Source organism: Bos grunniens, chromosome 14 (assembly GCF_055505025.1).
Source record: "Bos grunniens cultivar Pamir isolate PY7600 chromosome 14, Bosgru_T2T1.0, whole genome shotgun sequence".
In the NCBI taxonomy this organism is placed as follows: Eukaryota; Metazoa; Chordata; class Mammalia; order Artiodactyla; family Bovidae; genus Bos; species Bos grunniens.
Genome location: NC_141178.1, coordinates 80520512 through 80536782, shown reverse-complemented (window position 1 = coordinate 80536782; position 16271 = coordinate 80520512). Strand labels below are relative to the sequence as shown.

The following is a 16271-nucleotide window of genomic DNA, read 5'->3' as shown; positions in this document are numbered from 1 at the left end:
TACACAGAATTTCTCCCCATCACTAACACAGTCTTTTCAGTAGTAAGCTGAAATACTGAAATACGTGCACACGTTAACTGTTACTACAAGTTGTCATCTGGCCAAATTTGTATACTCTTATTTCGTGTTTTATAAAAGTTTCCACAGTCAGAGAAAATTTGTTCAATCAGGAAATTTTTCTCCTGGATGTTGTAGGAGAAAATGCCTGAAATTCTCTTTGAAGACCTAGCTTCTTATTATTCTAAATACATTTAAAGCCTGCTAGAAATATTCCCTGTTCTTTAGGGGAGAGTAGTTAAAATTATTTTATTAGGATTTCCATCAATGGATATCTGGTTAAAATAAATTAAGAGAAAAATAATAATAAAAGAAAAAACTTAAATTCCCAGTAAAAAAGGGAAACTGCCACTTGCTGGGTAATGGAATTAAGGAGATAAATTTCCACCCTAATAAGGCTTTTGGGTATATATAAACCACTTCATTTCTAGACACATGCCTGCCTACATACATACACACATGTGTGCATACATATGTAAAAACATACATACATGAGACCAGGTTGTCAGCCAGCTGGAGAATGCATAGTTTTCCCTAGTCTGTGCTATAAAATCCAGCTCCCCTAATACCTGGCCCCTGGAAGATGTGGCCAGTCACCAGCATGTGAGGGTTTGGCCTCTCCCATCACACACACGTGTGCACACGCACACACACACACTGGGCTCTACAGAGTGTTTGGTGTTCATACACACACACACACACACACACACACACACACACACAGTGGGCTCTACGGACAGAATGTTGGGGTTCTTTAGTCCACATGTGCAAAATCACACAGTCCCCCATTTAACATCTCCACACACAGGGCTCCTTCCTTATGTTGAAAAGATGACACACATCTGAAAGCATTTTTCTCTAAGATCAGAAACACGACGAGGATGCTTACTTTCCTCACATTTATTCAACATAGTATTGGAAGTCCTAGCCACAGCAACCAGACAGGAAAAAGGAATAAAAGGAATTCAGGTCAGTAAAACTGTCACTGTTTGCAGATGACATGATACTATACACAGAAAATCCTAAAAATGCCACCAGAAAGCTATTAGAACTCATCAATGAATTCAGTAGAGTTACAGGATACAAAATTAACATAGAGAAATCTGTTGCATTTCTATACACTAAGAATGAACTATCTGAAAGAAAAATTAGGGAAATAATCCCATTTACCACCACATCAAAAAGAATAAGATACCTAGGGATAAACTTAACGTAAGGAGACAAAAGACGTGTACTTTGAACACTAGGATGCTGATGGAAGAAACTGAAGACAATACAAATGGCTGAAAAGACCCGCTGTGGGTTTGGACTGGAAGAAGTGATGCGGCTAAAACGACCAGTGCAGCCCCTGTCAAGACACTAATGGCGTTGTTAGCAGACCCAGGACAGATACATTTAAAACATGTATGGAAACACAAATGACCCTGAGTAGCCAAAACAGCCTTGGGGAAGAACAGAGCTGAAGGAAGCACCTTCTTGGCTTCAGACTATACTGCAAAGCTGCAGTAATCAAAACAGTAAGGTCCTGGCACAAAGACAGACACGTAGGTCAGTGGAATAGAACAGAGTACCCTGAAATAAAGCCCCATACTGTGATCAGGTCATCTTCAAAACGGAGTGTTCAGTGACCTGGCGGGAGCTGCTGCGGTCCTGGGTGAGGAGCAGTTGTGGCTCTGTGTGCTGTCTCCTGATCCTTGTGTTTTAAAGAAGTGGGTCTCTGCTCAGTAAAAAGGAAAGCACCTTAAAATACTTGTATCGTAGCCAGTTTATTGTTTTAGAGTAACCAAGGCAAGTCTCTCTTCAAAAGTAGGGTAGGGTTCTGAACATACTTCTTTTCATTCAGTCAGCCTAGGATAGGTGGCTCTGATCGCAGCTGTAGGCACAGCGGTCTAGACGAGGGCTGGTTGTCTGTGCGCCTGCCTGGGGTGGTCTGGCTTCCTGGCTTGGCCTCTGGCTAGTGCAGAGCAGAGGGCGTGTCACCCCAGTTCCTTCAGGCGATAGTGACAACATAGATGTCCCAGTGCTGTGAAACCTCTTCTCGTTGCTGTCCCCAATAGCTCCCCTTCTTGTGATGGGGTGGGGCGCGGGGGGCCGTGCATCCAGATGCAGACACAGATTTCACACTCCTGTAGGCCAACTGGAGACGTCTGTGGATATAATTTCTTTAAAGAAATGCTGAAATTGTGACCACCTTGACCCCACACCCCCTGGATGTTAGGTACAACCGTCTCGTTAGCCTTTGAACCCAGTGTTTAGCTCAGGCGTCCTGGACGGGGCGGCTGTTGCCTTGTGGCGCAGCACCCTACTGCACTGACCCCGTGTCTTTTTTCCCCACAGACTGGAAACCAGCACATATATCAGCCTGTGGGCAAACCAGGTAAGTTAAAAAATGGATTGTGCATCACACAGTTTGTGTAATTTGAAGGGAGTGTAGTTTCTTAGCTTTGGAATGCCTCGTGATGTGTTCATGCTTCTCCCGCTGCAGACCACAGCATGTGTGATGTTTACCAAATTCAGCCCACGCCTGAAGTACTGGAAAACAGGAGTTACAGCTCTAATGCGCCAGAAACACCCCACCCCCACCCCTGCAGGGGGCCCTCTCTCAGACTAGCGCCTGTTGTAATAACTCCGTTTATTTGGGAGTCGTTTCCATCCTTTCCATTAACGGACGTTACTCAATGGGGCTCATTCCTTTACCAGATCCTGCAGCACCACCAAAGAAGCCGCCGCGTCCCGGAGCCCCCGGGCACCTGGGCAGCCTGGCCAGCCTCGGCAGCCCTGGGGACAGTTACAACGAGGGCGTCAAGGTGAGCAGCTTTCATCCCAGGTGCCGACCCTGCAGTGATGTGCGGTGGGGTGGGGGGCTCCTCCATCAGCTCCAGACCCCGCTCGGAGTCAGGACCAGCCTTACTGGGAACTCTTTTCCTGTGTTCTCTCACGTGATAGTCCAGGGCCTCAGTCAGACCCTATCTCAAGAGTGTTTTCTTATCAGACAGGATGTTTCTTTGAGGTAAAGTGCTAGGATACCTTCTGATGGTACAGAGGAGTTGAGCCAGACACCTGGGGGACGCGAGACCTTGAGCAGGCACAGTGTCTCCAAGTCCGTCCACGTGGCTTGGGGCGGCGGGGGAGTGGGGTGTGGGTTTCGATCCTTCCCCGACCGGGACCGCAACTGTGTATGCCCAGCAGCGTGTGCTGCGGCTGCAGCTGCCTGCTGTGTGCCCGCTCAAGCGGAGGGGCACCTCCACTCCCCATTAGGTCAGTTATCTCTCAGAATATATCTCTAAAATCAAGGTGGTATGTTGACTGGTATTTTTTCCTTCTTCATGGTGCCTAGAAAAAGGTACATATTAGAACCCAGTAGCTGTGATCAATCCTGATAAGCTGTGTTTCATTGACAACCACCATTTATTGAGTGCCAGCTGCTGTGGCAGAACTTGTCCTGTGTAGTTTAAAGCTCACATCAGCCTCACGGGATCGGTGGTCTTACCGTTTTTCTCAGCTTTCACGTGAGACACCCCGGTTCCCAGAGGTTAAAGGGCATTTCAAAGGTACAGCCTCCCTATAGCTGACCCAGCATTTAGCTGCAGACCTGACTTTCCATCCACATGCTGTGTGCTGCCTCTCCAGGTTTACACCAGAAGCCAAGGGGCTGATTTCCTCATAGAGGCAGGAGAGTCAGAGAGGTTGTCCAGGCAGAGAAAACGTCATGTCCAGGCGCGCATCTGCCTGCAGCCTAGAGGCTGCTCTCTCGGACCATCCTGGCCCCTGCAGGGGCAGTGTGGAGGTTAGCATGGGCCCAGAGGCACCCCTGTCCAAGGACAGGTCACCAGCTCCCAGAAACCAGAGTGCTGGTCCTGGGGACGGCCTGGGGCTTGGCTTCCCCAGCTGCCAGGCCTCCGGGCCCATAACTCCGCTAGCAGCACAGAGGAGCAGAAAAGGACAAACCCTTTCCTGATGTGGTTTATTTATATAAATTTTAAAAACGAAGAGAGAAATTGGGTTAGGGAAATTTTTTCATTCTCATAAGCAAAAGAAGAAAATTTCAAAATGGCCTGTATTGCAGTGAAAAACCAACTTTAAAAGTAGATCAGACACCAGCTTAGACCTCTGACCTGTGTTCATTTTTAACATGTGGACTAACATTATGAATAAATATAATGGGGAAACAACCTTGTTACAGGGTATATATAGGATATTGAACAAGTAGAAGTCTTTGTGGAAAGAGTGTGCTTACTTAAAATACACTCTGATTGATAAGTGTGAATTATTTATCTCTATTATCAAATCCAGTCTGAAAGAAGCTCTCTCTTTAATACAGAAATGCTTACCTTTACCTGGTATTCATCCAAATAATAGCCAGAAACCAGTCTCAGTTTCTGCTTGGTGGCTTTACATTTCGGCTCTGAATTACCAAAGTCTTCCAGGACGACCCCTCCCACCGCGAGTGGTTGGATTACCTGTGTCTCTGTGGGTTGGTGGTGTGTCCTAACCTTCTTCCAGGGGCCTCCAAGTGGTCAAGCTCAAGAAAATAGGAGGCCAGTGTCAGCTGTCTGCAAAGCAAGCTGGTGCTGTGGGAGGGTCCCCGGGAGTGGCCCCTGGCTGTGTGATGACAGTGCTGCCCTCACAAGAGCTGGGCAAAGGATGAACACAAAGGAACGAGCTTTGAACAGAGTAGGACGGACCGCCCTCTCCTCCAGGAGTCCAGTCGTGGTTCTTTGTCGGAGCCCCGGCTGCCACACCTGAGGAAGCCCCCCTCTCCATCCTGATTGATGCCCTTTGAGCCGGCTCTCCCGCCACATTCAGCATCTCAGTGCCAACGCTTCTGCTCTCGGAAGTGATGCTGTTACTAACAACTTCCCCCTTTCCCGCGCACACAGCGTGGAGGATTGGACCTCAGAATTTAGGATTCTGCTGAATTTCTATACCAAAGGGTACAGAATTCAGACAGTTCTAAAGAAAAGTCAAGAAATCCATATTTCTCTCAGTTAACTTTGTCGGTCATATTACAGTAGAATAGCTCTAAAGCTATAGAGAAAAGAAAACATTAAATAAAATTTCTAGACTTAAAATAAAGGAAGAACCCAGCCATAAGAACTGGTTCAAATGAGGGGTATTTTTTGTTCGTTTGTTTTTAAATGAAGCTCCTGGTATCTTTAAATACAGCCCCCAGTCGGGCATCTCTGTCACAGCGGGACGGCTGGGTCGAAGCCTGTTTCCGAGGATGTCGGGTGTCGGGGGCGCTCAGGGACTGAGGGTGTGCCGTTCCTCCTGAACCTCAGGAGTCCAGCGGGCAGTGTTGTGTGAACACAGCATAGATACGCCTCTTTCTTTATAGAAGACCCCCAATTCTGTGGATCCTTGCACGGCTGCCGGATTGTCACGCTCGGGCTTTGCATGTTGTTTTCCTCATTTATTCATGAAAGCAAGCATGGTGCATGGCAGGCCCCTACTGAGTACGCGGGTGCCCTGAACAGACCGCCCGGCGGCTGCGCTTGGCTCGCCCGCGAGCCAAGCAACAGGCGGAAACCTGCTCCTCTTGTTCTGCTCGTGTGTTTTTATGGGGGTTTTGTCTGCTGCCTTTATTAATACTGTTTTTCTTTTTTCCCTCTCTCTGACAAATTCCTTTAACTTGTCCTCACCTTCCGTTCGACAATAGCCATGGAGGGTAAGCACATGGTGTCTGCGTGTCTGTCCAGCTCTCCGTCACACCCTGCTCTGCATGCTCATCTGGACCAGGAGGCGGGAAGCCCGGGGAGGACGCGTTCGCTTGGTTTGCCCCCAAAGCAGCACGTGTGTTTGCCGCAGAGTGACCACGAGCATCTGGGCAGTGGTGGAGCACTCCTTCACTTTCTGTCCCGGGGTCAGAGATGGCTGAGCGCTGGCAGCAGGTCCACATGGGCGAGTGCTGCTGCTGCCCCTCGGTCTCGTCAGGATAGACGCGTGCTGTCCTTCCGTGCCTGGGCGGCCGGTTTGACTTTTAACGCACTGGCGGTTCCTCCGGGGCCTCAGCGCAGCCTTCAGGGCTCGGGTTGTCTTGGGTAGCACTTGCTGAAGCCTGTGTGCCCATGCCCTGTGGTGGGCACCTTCACATGTGCTCCTTCGTTTCACCCCCATCTCGACTGTGGGTGAGGGAACAGGGGCCCCCCACAGAGCAACACCCGCACAGCTCCCGCTGCAGCAGCGCTCAGCACACAGAGGTTGTCCGTTTAAAGGAGACTTGCACTTGTCCACTTGTTATAACCATAAGTCCTCAGAGAGGCGTGGGGTTCCCGGGTTCTTCCTCTTCTGGTGAATGATTTTGGGGGTTTAGGGTAGTGAATCACCTCTCTGAATGAACTGGGGCTTTGAGTACAATGCGTGCGATTCCCTCTCATTTCCTTTAACTGAGCTCAAAGTTAGAAAAAGTTGTGCCTTAGTCATTTGTCACTTGGATGAACTGCTTTCCATCATCCTCAGACTGAAGTGTGTCCCCTAAGACAAGATCCCTTAAGTGATCTGCTCTGATCTCTCTTAAAGACCCTTCCTAGCCGCATTGCGGTGATACGTTGCCATCTGCTGGACGAGGGAAAGATAACTGGCTTCTGTATTGGCAGCTTCAGCCCCAGGAGATCAGCCCCCCTCCCACGGCCAACCTGGACCGGTCCAACGACAGGGTGTATGAGAACGTGACAGGCCTGGTGAGAGCGGTCATCGAGATGTCCAGCAAGATTCAGCCCGCCCCGCCGGAGGAGTACGTCCCCATGGTGAAGGTGAGCTGAGCCCCGTCACGCGCACGGCTGCGGTCCCTGCGGCCCTCAGGCCCATCCATCCCGCCGCTTCAGAAGGCCCGTGCCGCACGGTGACCACTGCTGTTCCCGACCTCGGTCCCGGAGCATCCTGTGCAGAGGAGTCATCAACAGCGGCTGCTGGTTCAGGGGGTCTCGGGTGAGAACAGCGGCAGGAGAACGCCGACAGTCTGGTGCCGCCATGGCAGGGCAGGTGGTTACGTTTTAAAGGGCCAGACAGGTAATCCGGGGAGACCCTGCTTTCAGCTCTGTAGGGCATTCACCTAGAAGTGGAATTGCTGGATTGTGTGGTCATTCTGTTCCCGATTTATCTTTTTTGGAGAAATGTCTGTTCAAGTCCTTTGCTCATTTTTTAACAGGATTATTCCTTTTTCTGTAGAGTTCCAGGATTGAACAACCTTTTTAGTGTACCAGTGAGCCATCTCTGGAACAGCTGTTTTTAAACCCCAGTGTGGAATAGCTGCTCGGAAGTCGTGCTATTTTGTGGGCAGCCCAGTTAATCCATTCTGGCTGAGTTTGTAGCCTACTCCCATAGCAACTGTAGCCAGCGTTCTTAAGGGTCAACTTGCAGGAACCACAGGCATTTTTTTTTCCCTAAATACTAATAAACTCAACTGTATACAAAAGCAGCCAGGATTTGGTACATAATAAAGCTTTTTAGGGTGATTTTATAGAAGCTGCATCTTACGCTGTGTGATACTTCTTGTCGGTTGATCGAGCGGTAATAAGCAGCCTGTCCTCACTGGTCTCACCATGCTGCGGGCATAACCTAGCACCTGAGTCTTTCCGTAGTTGACCCCGTGGCGTCATACCACCTTTGATTACACTTGATCCCTTTAAACCCTGAGTGGCCAGGGGAGGGCTGTTGTGCCCCGTGTGCACAGTGGATGAAGCCCCGGGGTCGGCGAGGCCCCCAGAGCTGGTGCCACCTGGCATTTGCTCCCACGTGTAGCAGCAGCCACAGCGTTCCCGGCTGGCCCCTGAGGCTGCGGAAAGCACCGGGGAGGGAAGAGAGTCTCTCTGCACACGCGGCCCGCTTTCCCTGCCTGAGCCCCTGTTCCCCGGACAGGACAGCAGTGGGTGTCCAGAGATCTGAATCTGCCTCATAACGAGATCAGGCTCAGGACTGTGGAAAAGAAATACAGAAATTTCCCCCAAAGTATTGAAAAGGAAATGAAAGTCCTGTCGCTGGAAGGAGACACCGTCACGGCTGGCGTGGAGCTGCCTGGTGTGCATCCTAACGCTGGTGTGGTCTCCTGTCTGTTAGGAAGTCGGCCTGGCCCTGAGGACGCTGTTGGCCACGGTGGATGAGACCATTCCTGTTCTGCCCGCCAGCACCCACCGAGAGGTAGGGCCTCATCCAGGGGGCAGCGTGTGGGCCCTGGGGGGCTGTGGTGACTGCTCTGCAGGGCGTGACCTTCCGGCCAGCGCCCCAGTCAGGGACTCTGAGGACCACCCGTCCATCCTGGGGGCCGCGATGGGTGACTGGCGCCCACGCCCTGAAGAACGGGCCGTCCTGAGGGCGGGTAGGAGCAGGGGTGCAGGACTGCGGGCCCCGTGGAGTCCTCGGGAGCACAGACGGAGCAGCGGGCTGGGCGGAGTTTCCTCGAGTTCCTCTGTGAGCGGTCCTGGATTCCTGCTGAAAGCCGCGATATAAAACCTGTGACCAGTAAATAAGTAGCGTCTGGGGACCCGCACCTGGCCCTGCTCATTTCCCACGCCTCGCCGGCCCTGTCTCCTGTGTTCACTTTTCTGCTTTCTGTCTGGGGGCCCATGGTCTGTCCTTCAGCCCAGCAGGCCTTGTTTTTGTTTTGTTAGTTTTTTTCTTTACTTTTTATTTTGAAATGATTTCAGACTTACAGAAAGTTTCCAGAACAGCACCAGGAGTTTTCAGGTCCCCCCGCCCCAGTCTCCCCGTTGGGCCACGTTTGCAGTCTCTGTGTGTCTGCTCGCTGGCGTCTGCCTCTCTGGGGCCCCCTGGGAGGGGCTGTGTCACCCCCCTGCTTGTGGTGTTTCCGCTCGCCTTTCCTGACGGCGGGGCTGTTCTCTTACTTGGCACGGTCGCCACGACTGGGGTTTCACACCTACTGGCAGGCTCGCGTTCTGGCTTCTCCCTCTGGTGGGCGACAGCCCGGGGCTCGCGGGGCCCCTGACCCCAACGTGTCTGTGTGCTTCTCCTGGGCCAGCTGCTCAGGCACTCGCTGTCCCCCACGACGGGACCAGGCCTCAGGGCTGGGGGTCCCCCCTCCCCGCTGCATCCCCTCGGGAAGCCATGTCCCAGGCAGGTGTCAGGACGTGCGGGGCAGCTGGGCACAGCTCCTGCGCGGGTCTTCTGTACGTGACATCGATTCCCTTGCACGACACCACTTAATATCATTTTGGAAAATGGTTCTGACCATTGTCACCGTGTAGATTTATGTTTCTCTCCAGTTAGATTAGCTCTTTTGTCTGCTTTATTAGAACTTTAATTGGTTTTCTACAGTGAGCAAGAATTCTGCATCAGAATGAGGAAACTCCAGGTACCAGAAGTGAGGAAACAGTAGCCTGCCAGGCTCCTCTGTCCCTGGGATTCTCTAGGCAAGGATATTGGACTGGGTGGCCATTCCCTTCTCCCGGGGATCTTCCCCACCCAGGGATCGAACCCGGGTCTCCTGCATTGCAGGCAGATTCTTTACCGCCTGAGCGCCCGGGGAGGCCCCACATGACCAGGTCTGACCGCAGCCGTAGCTGCCAGGCCTGCCACGGCCCCGCCCTGTCGCTGGCTCTCCTGTGCACAGCTCCCTGCCTCCTGCTCTCCTGCTTCCTCTCCCGCCTTCCCACCCGTCTGCCTGGCTGGGTCCCTCTGGACCCAGTGTTAGCATTTATCTACTTCTCCTGCCGGGGATCCTGGAGGCCACCCCCCGTCCCCTGCCCCCAGTCCTGACTCCCCGGTGAGACCCCTGGATTTCAGAACTTCCCTCCTTTCAACCTTGCTTGCCCCCCACCCCCACAGCTCTTCTCTGCTGCCTTGAGTGTGACCACCCCAAGCTGCCCGCCAGTGTGTGTTCACAGACACCTTTTCTCCACGGCAGTTCTCCCGACGCCTACAGGTCCCGATGTTTCAGAGCCGCCCCTCTGCTGTCAGTGGGCGCCCCCCGAGCCCTGGGCACCGGCTCTCTGCGGGAGTCTGCCCCAACAGCACGTTCTTCCTGCGGCGTCAGTGGGACCAGTGTGCACCCTCCACCCTGCCCAGCATGAACCACACATGCACGTGCACACACACGCACGCACACGCGCACAGACAGCCTGCTGTCCCGTCTCGGGTCAGGCCTTGCTTCTCCTCCTCATGGCCTCGCCCCTCTTCCCTGAGGAGCCACAGCTTCTCTCAGCTGCTTACGCTGCCTCCGAGCTCTCCCCACCTCGGTTCAGTCCCTTCACGCACCAGCGCCCCTTCTGGGTTACGGCATTCCCCCTCCTGAAACCCCTTGGGCCTCCCCCTGCTGCGTTGCGCAGGAGCACGGTGAGTGGGGGGCCGTGAGCCCTTCACGGTGGAAGCCAGCAAGCGGGTGCAGTCCCGGCCGGCTGAGGGGCGCGCCCCCCGAGGCGTCTCTGTTGCTCTTCAGAGCTGGGACCTGCTCTTCTCCGGGTCCGTCTCTGTGGGGTGGTTTCTCTCATCGTCCCTGTGTCCACAGCTCTGGGGGCCTTGTACACAGGAAGTGCTCGCTGACTGTTTAAAGAGCAGGTGGATAGATCACTGCGACCCCCACTTCGCCCTCTGATCTGTTCGGAAGGGTCTGGAGTTGACATCCAAGTGGGGCGGGCCTCCTGACACCCTTGAACCACCTCCCGGGGAGCAGAGGAAAGTCCCACGGCAGGGGCAGTAGAGGCATGCAGGCCTGGCGGCGGAGACCCGGTTCTGTCTCGTTTCCAGGGAAGAAGGAGTCTCTTTCTTAGGAGGCACCTAAGAAGAGCTCCTGAGACCCCTGAGCAGTGGCCACAGGCAGCTCTCCTGACCCTCTTGTCCTTGCAGATCGAGATGGCCCAGAAGCTGCTGAACTCCGACCTGGGGGAGCTCATCAACAAGATGAAACTGGCCCAGCAGTACGTCATGACCAGCCTGCAGCAGGAGTACAAGAAGCAGATGCTGACGGCCGCGCACGCACTGGCCGTGGACGCCAAGAACCTGCTCGACGTCATCGACCAGGCCAGACTGAAGGCCCTGGGGCAGCCGAGGCCGCACTGAGCACGACCCGCCCTTGCCCCACCCGCCACGAGGCCCCCCGGCCGGCGCAGGCACGCCCAGCGCCAACGTTTTGACTGACGGCTGCTTGGAAATCTCATAAGTTTAACTGCGTTTTGATTTGGGTTGTTGTTGTTTCAGCTCTTTAATCATGGTGTTCAGAAAAGTCCGGGATCCACAGTGCAGCATTTTTCTGAGAGTAAAAGTTGTATGTGAGAAGCTCAAGAACGATGAAGGATAGGCTGTGCTCACGTCAGGATACGCTTTCGTGGAAATGGCCGAGGCAGTGACACGCTGATTCCTGAACTGGCCAGACCTCGCTTTGGAAGAAGAGGAGGAAGCGGAGGGTTCCAGGAACCACGGGGCTGAGAAGCCCTTTGCCAACCGCAGACTTGCTATCCAGACTGGAGTTTTGTCGTCAGAACGTTCTCCAGTTGCAATATGCTAATACCACTTTACAGAGGAAGGATATAAAAGCTATATTTTGAAGACTTGAGTCATTTCAGAAAAAAAAACTACCCTCTCCTCCTTCCTGCCTTTTACTTTCATGTGGGTGTGTGAAACATTTGGTTGGAAACTAGCTGTAGAACACACTAAAAACTTTTGTCTTTTTTCACCAGAATAATGTGCCAGTTTTTTGTAGCGATGTTATTTCTCTCGGAAGCAGAAATGCTTTGTACCAGAGCACCTCCAAACTGCATTGAGAAGAAGTTCTGGAACCATCCCTGTTTTCCATTTTTATATAATTTATAAAGAAAGATTAAAGCCATGTTGACTATTTTACAGCCACTGGAGTTAACTAACCCTTCATCATGTCTGTCTTCCCAGGAGAGAATCGGGTGAAACAGACTTGGTTTCCCTTTGATGTCCAGTTTTACCATCCATTCTGTTACATAATTTTGAAAAGTACACCCTCCCTTTAGTTTGTTGGGGGATATAAATTATTCTCAGGAAGAATATAATGAACTGTACAGTTACTTTGACCTATTAAAAAGGTGTTGCCAGTAAAGTTCTTGGTGTAATATCCTTTCTTTTGGTTCTGTTCCTTCAGATCGTTTGAAATTTCTCAGATAACTTGTCAGATCAAGTAATATACAGGCAAGCTCCCAAAAATTATTCATTTCTTTTACTCTCTGTCCTCTTGACAAGTCAGGAACACCACTCAGAAGAATGGCCCGGCCTAAGTTAAGCTTTTCCTCCATCTTCACGGTGAAACGGGAAATCAAGCTCTGCAGGCTGGCCGTGCCTACCACCTGTTTAGCACTGTCGGGAATCTCGCTCTCTCAAGGGGACCGTCAGCATGAGGCCCCAGGCCCAGCCTCATCTCCTGGAGCCTTTGGGCTGCCAGACTGGGGTTTGTAGTGCTGGGGACCCCAGGGGAGAAGGCAGAGCCCAGTGCGGGGACCCGAGGGCCCAGCAAGCAGGTGGACGCAGGTCCCTGGGGTGTGGCAGGTCCCCAGGGCTCGGCCCCTCCCTCTGGGCTGCAGGGCGTCCTCCGCACCTGGAAGGAAGGTCAGGGATGTTGCCCGCCCGAGTCTCTTTCGGGATCTTGAGTCCGCACGTCCTCATGTTTAAGCTGGTGATTGTAAGGTTGAATACAACACGCCGGGGTTGTCCTGCCTGCATCTCGGGTTCAGCGGCGGGGCTGTGAGCCCGGCCACAGTGCTTGTCCTGCGCCTCCTGGCCTGAGTGTTCATCCCTCCAGCACCACGAGCTGCAGGTGAGTCTGGAGAGGTCCTGTCGGTCAGGAGATCCATCTTGTTTGTGAGAGTGGGTGGAGACAGACTGTGAATGTGTTGGGCGCCTGCTCGGGGCCCTGAGGTCAGAAGGCCTGTCCTGGGACTCAGCCTCACTGTGCTGCAGGCAACGGCTGCCTGACCAGGCAGCTTGACGCTGGTCCACACTGGGCGGGAGAAGCAGTGAGGGAAGTGAGTACGCGCCTGCTCACAACCTCACCTCTTTCTCCAAATGCATGTGTTTTAACGCTATTTTAATTAAAGAGTAATTTAGACGGAGAAAAGGGCACAAATACATTGAGGTTATTGAATTCTTCACAAAGGAGCACACTGGTGTCACCGACACTGAGACTCAGGAGCAGGACAGCACCCCGAAGTCCCAGGGCCCCCCCCAGCCACTGCCTCTACAGAGCGGTTACAGCCCCCCGTTTTCGGTTCGACTCTTCTCAGACATAACCGCGCACTGTCAGCCCGCTGAGGGAATAGGTGGAGCGCTGTCTTCAGACGAGCACGTCCAGCCCCCCGGGCAGCCGGTCCCCACACCCCCGAGGCAGCGGCTGGCCAGGTCTCCCGCACCGGAGAGCTGGTCTTGCCCTGCATGTAGCTTCTGGAACTGCTGCTCACACCCTTCGGTCTCTGGCTTCTTTCCTCAGAACCGTGATTTAGGATACTCCTGTCTCTGCTCATCAGGGTTCGTTCTGTTTCTGATGATGCTTCGTGGTCTGACAGCCTCGCAGCTGTTCACCTATTGGTGGAGGAGACATCTGAGTTGTTTTCAGTTCCCAGTTCTTCTTTTTTTGGCTGCGCCACGCGGCATGTGAGGGCAGAGTTCCCCGACCAGGATGGAACGCGTGCCCTGTGCGTCGGGAGCGTGGAGTCCTGACCTGTGGACCACCGGGAAAGTCCCGGTCTCTGGTTACTGTGAATGAAGCCGCCGTGGTCGTTTGCATACAAACACGTGTCTTTTCACTTCTCATGGGCAGACACCTATGAGTGAAACTTCTGGAACTTAGGCTAAGTGTGAACTTGATTAAGAACTGCCAGTCTGTTTACTGTGTAGAAACCGTTTTCCACCCCAGCCAGATACACGCAAGGCTTCCTGTGTTCCATCTCCTTTTAGTTTGTGTTCATGTACGATAATGTCAAGCAGGCTCTTCCTATACTTACTGGCCGTTTATATATCTTTCCTGGGAAGTATCTGCTCGGATATTTTGCCCTGTTTAAAATCAGGCCGTTTGTCTTTCTGCCCTTGGGCAGTAGGGCTTCACGGGTGTCCTGGATACTCGTCTCTTAGATTCTTGTGCCCACACATTTTCTCCCAGTCTGGGACATGGCTGTTTACTTTCTTAACTATACGCCAGTGTCAACTTACCCAAAAATTTGGTGAAAGAATGGTTGTCGTTGGAACTATATTGACTTTAAAGGTTAGTTTGAGGAGAATTTTGTCTTCAAAAAATGTGAACTTAATATGTCTGTTTCTTTAAATCTTTGATTTCAGTAATGCGTTGCTATTTTCAGTGTGAATAGAGGTCTTAAATACCTTTCGTTAGTGTATTCCTGTTCTATGTTTCTGATGTTGTTGTTTCAAAATGTTCTTATTCTTACTTAACATGGGTGTGCACGTCGTGTTTTCTGTTCCCTTTTTTAATTGAAGTATAGTTGATTCACATTGTTTCACACACAGGTTGTTATTGTTGAGTCACGAAGTTGTGTCGGACTCTTTTTCGACCCCATGGACTGTAGCCTGTCAGGCTTCTCTGTCCATGGGATTTTCCAGGCAAGAATGCTGCAGAAGGTTGCCGCTTCCTCTTCCAGGGGGACTTTCTGACCCAGGGATCAAAGCCACGTCTCCTGTGTTGGCCGGCAGATTCTTTATCACTATATACGTATTCTTTTTCAGATTCTTTTTCATCACAGGTTACTACAAGATACTGAGTATAACTAAGATAACAGTGGGTCCTTGTTGTCTTATCTATTCTTATGTATGAGAATCCCAGGGACGGGGGAGCCTGGTGGGCTGCCGTCTGTGGGGTCGCACAGAGTCGGACATGACTGCAGCAGCAGCAGCAGCAGCAGCAGTGTGTCTCTATTAACCCCAGACTCCTAACTTATCTCCCCTCTGGTGACCGTAAATTTGTTTTCTAAGCCTGTGAGTCTGTTGCTTTGTAAATAAGTCCATTTGTATCACTTTGGGGGACCCCACAGGTAAGCGATGTTACACGGTGTTTGTCCTTCCCGGTCTGACTTAGCTCACTTAGAGTGATCATCTCTAGGCCCATCCACGTGGCGGCAGATGGACTTTTCAGTTGTCGGTGGCTCGGCTCACAGATGCGCAGTCATTCACCCTGTATCCTCGGTGGGCCAGCTCTTTCCTGCTGCCGCACGCCTGCCCCCGCCTGGAATGGTACTGCCCCTCAGACCAGAGAGCGGGCACCCTCAGAGGAGGCGGGCTCAGCTCAGCCTCTCTGTGCGGGGTCCCATCGGTGGGGCTGACTGCCATGTTCCGAGCCCAGGTCTGACCAGGTTTGTGTACCACCGATGAGGGCTGTACATCTGTTAAAGCTTTTAAATCATACTTGACATTAGTTTGTTATTTTGCTGAATTTGACAATAAAAACAGACAATCATTTTTTAGGTTCTTTTCCCCTCTGGAGGAAGGACGGTCTTTCGATTTACCCAAACATTTTTAGGCGTTGACTTGTTTTTAGAAATTCATCTCTCTCTTTTTTTTTTTTAATTACACAAGTGTATGAGTGGTGCATGTACACTGAAGAAAATGAGAAAATTTGGCCAAATCAAAATATGTTTAATTGCCTCAAGGTCAGGAACAAAACAAAGATGCCACTTTCATGACTTTGGTCAACCTGGGGCTAGAAGTTCCAGCCAGAGTGGTTGGGCAAGAAAGGAAATACAGGGCGTCCAGGCTGGAGAGAGGGAAGCCACTCCAGCTCTCAGGTGATGTAGACACAGAACATCCTGAAAGGCCCACAGGGACTGGAGACAGTAAATTCAGCAAATAGATAATCCACGCGCGCTGTGTCCACACGGTGGGGTGTTATCAGCCATAGAAAGAGAAGAAGCACGACATGGGCAGACCCAGATTGGGAAAGAAGCCAGACAGGAGGCCACAGAGGTTCCATGTGACTGTGTGATTCGTAAGGAAGAGCAATTTGGGCCTCTTCCTATGATTGAGTTAAAGGTATTGATACGGATCTATCACCCTGGACTGTGGGGCTGGACCCGGTGTAATTCAGGGGCCCTTACGAGAGGGAGGGTTTGTCTACAGAAGGCGCAAAGCCAGTGTGACAGCGAAAGCGGGAACTGGAGTGGGGCACCCACAGGCATCCTGGGCGACTCTGGAAGCTGCAAGAGCTGAGCGAATTCTCCCCTGAGCCTCCAGAAGGGGCCCTGCTGGCCTGGCCTGCATTCCCGCAGGACCAAGCGCAGACTACTGGCTTGCGCTGTCGGAGA

At 52.1% G+C, this 16271-nt stretch overlaps 1 protein-coding gene across 50 annotated transcripts in view; it reads left to right on the top strand.

The window, feature by feature from the left end:
* The window catches only part of PTK2 (protein tyrosine kinase 2), a 192950-nt gene extending 180877 nt beyond the window's left edge, over positions 1–12073 (top strand). For all 50 annotated transcript variants that reach the window (XM_086337508.1, XM_086337504.1, XM_086337498.1 and 47 more), the window contains 5 exons: positions 2395–2434; positions 2758–2864; positions 6654–6809; positions 8113–8193; positions 10855–12073. In XM_086337508.1, the coding sequence (XP_086193634.1) occupies positions 2395–2434; positions 2758–2864; positions 6654–6809; positions 8113–8193; positions 10855–11067 (597 nt within the window). In that variant the 3' untranslated portion in view covers positions 11068–12073. The remainder of the gene's footprint in view (positions 1–2394; positions 2435–2757; positions 2865–6653; positions 6810–8112; positions 8194–10854) is intronic.
* Positions 12074–16271: the final 4198 nt, after the last annotated feature.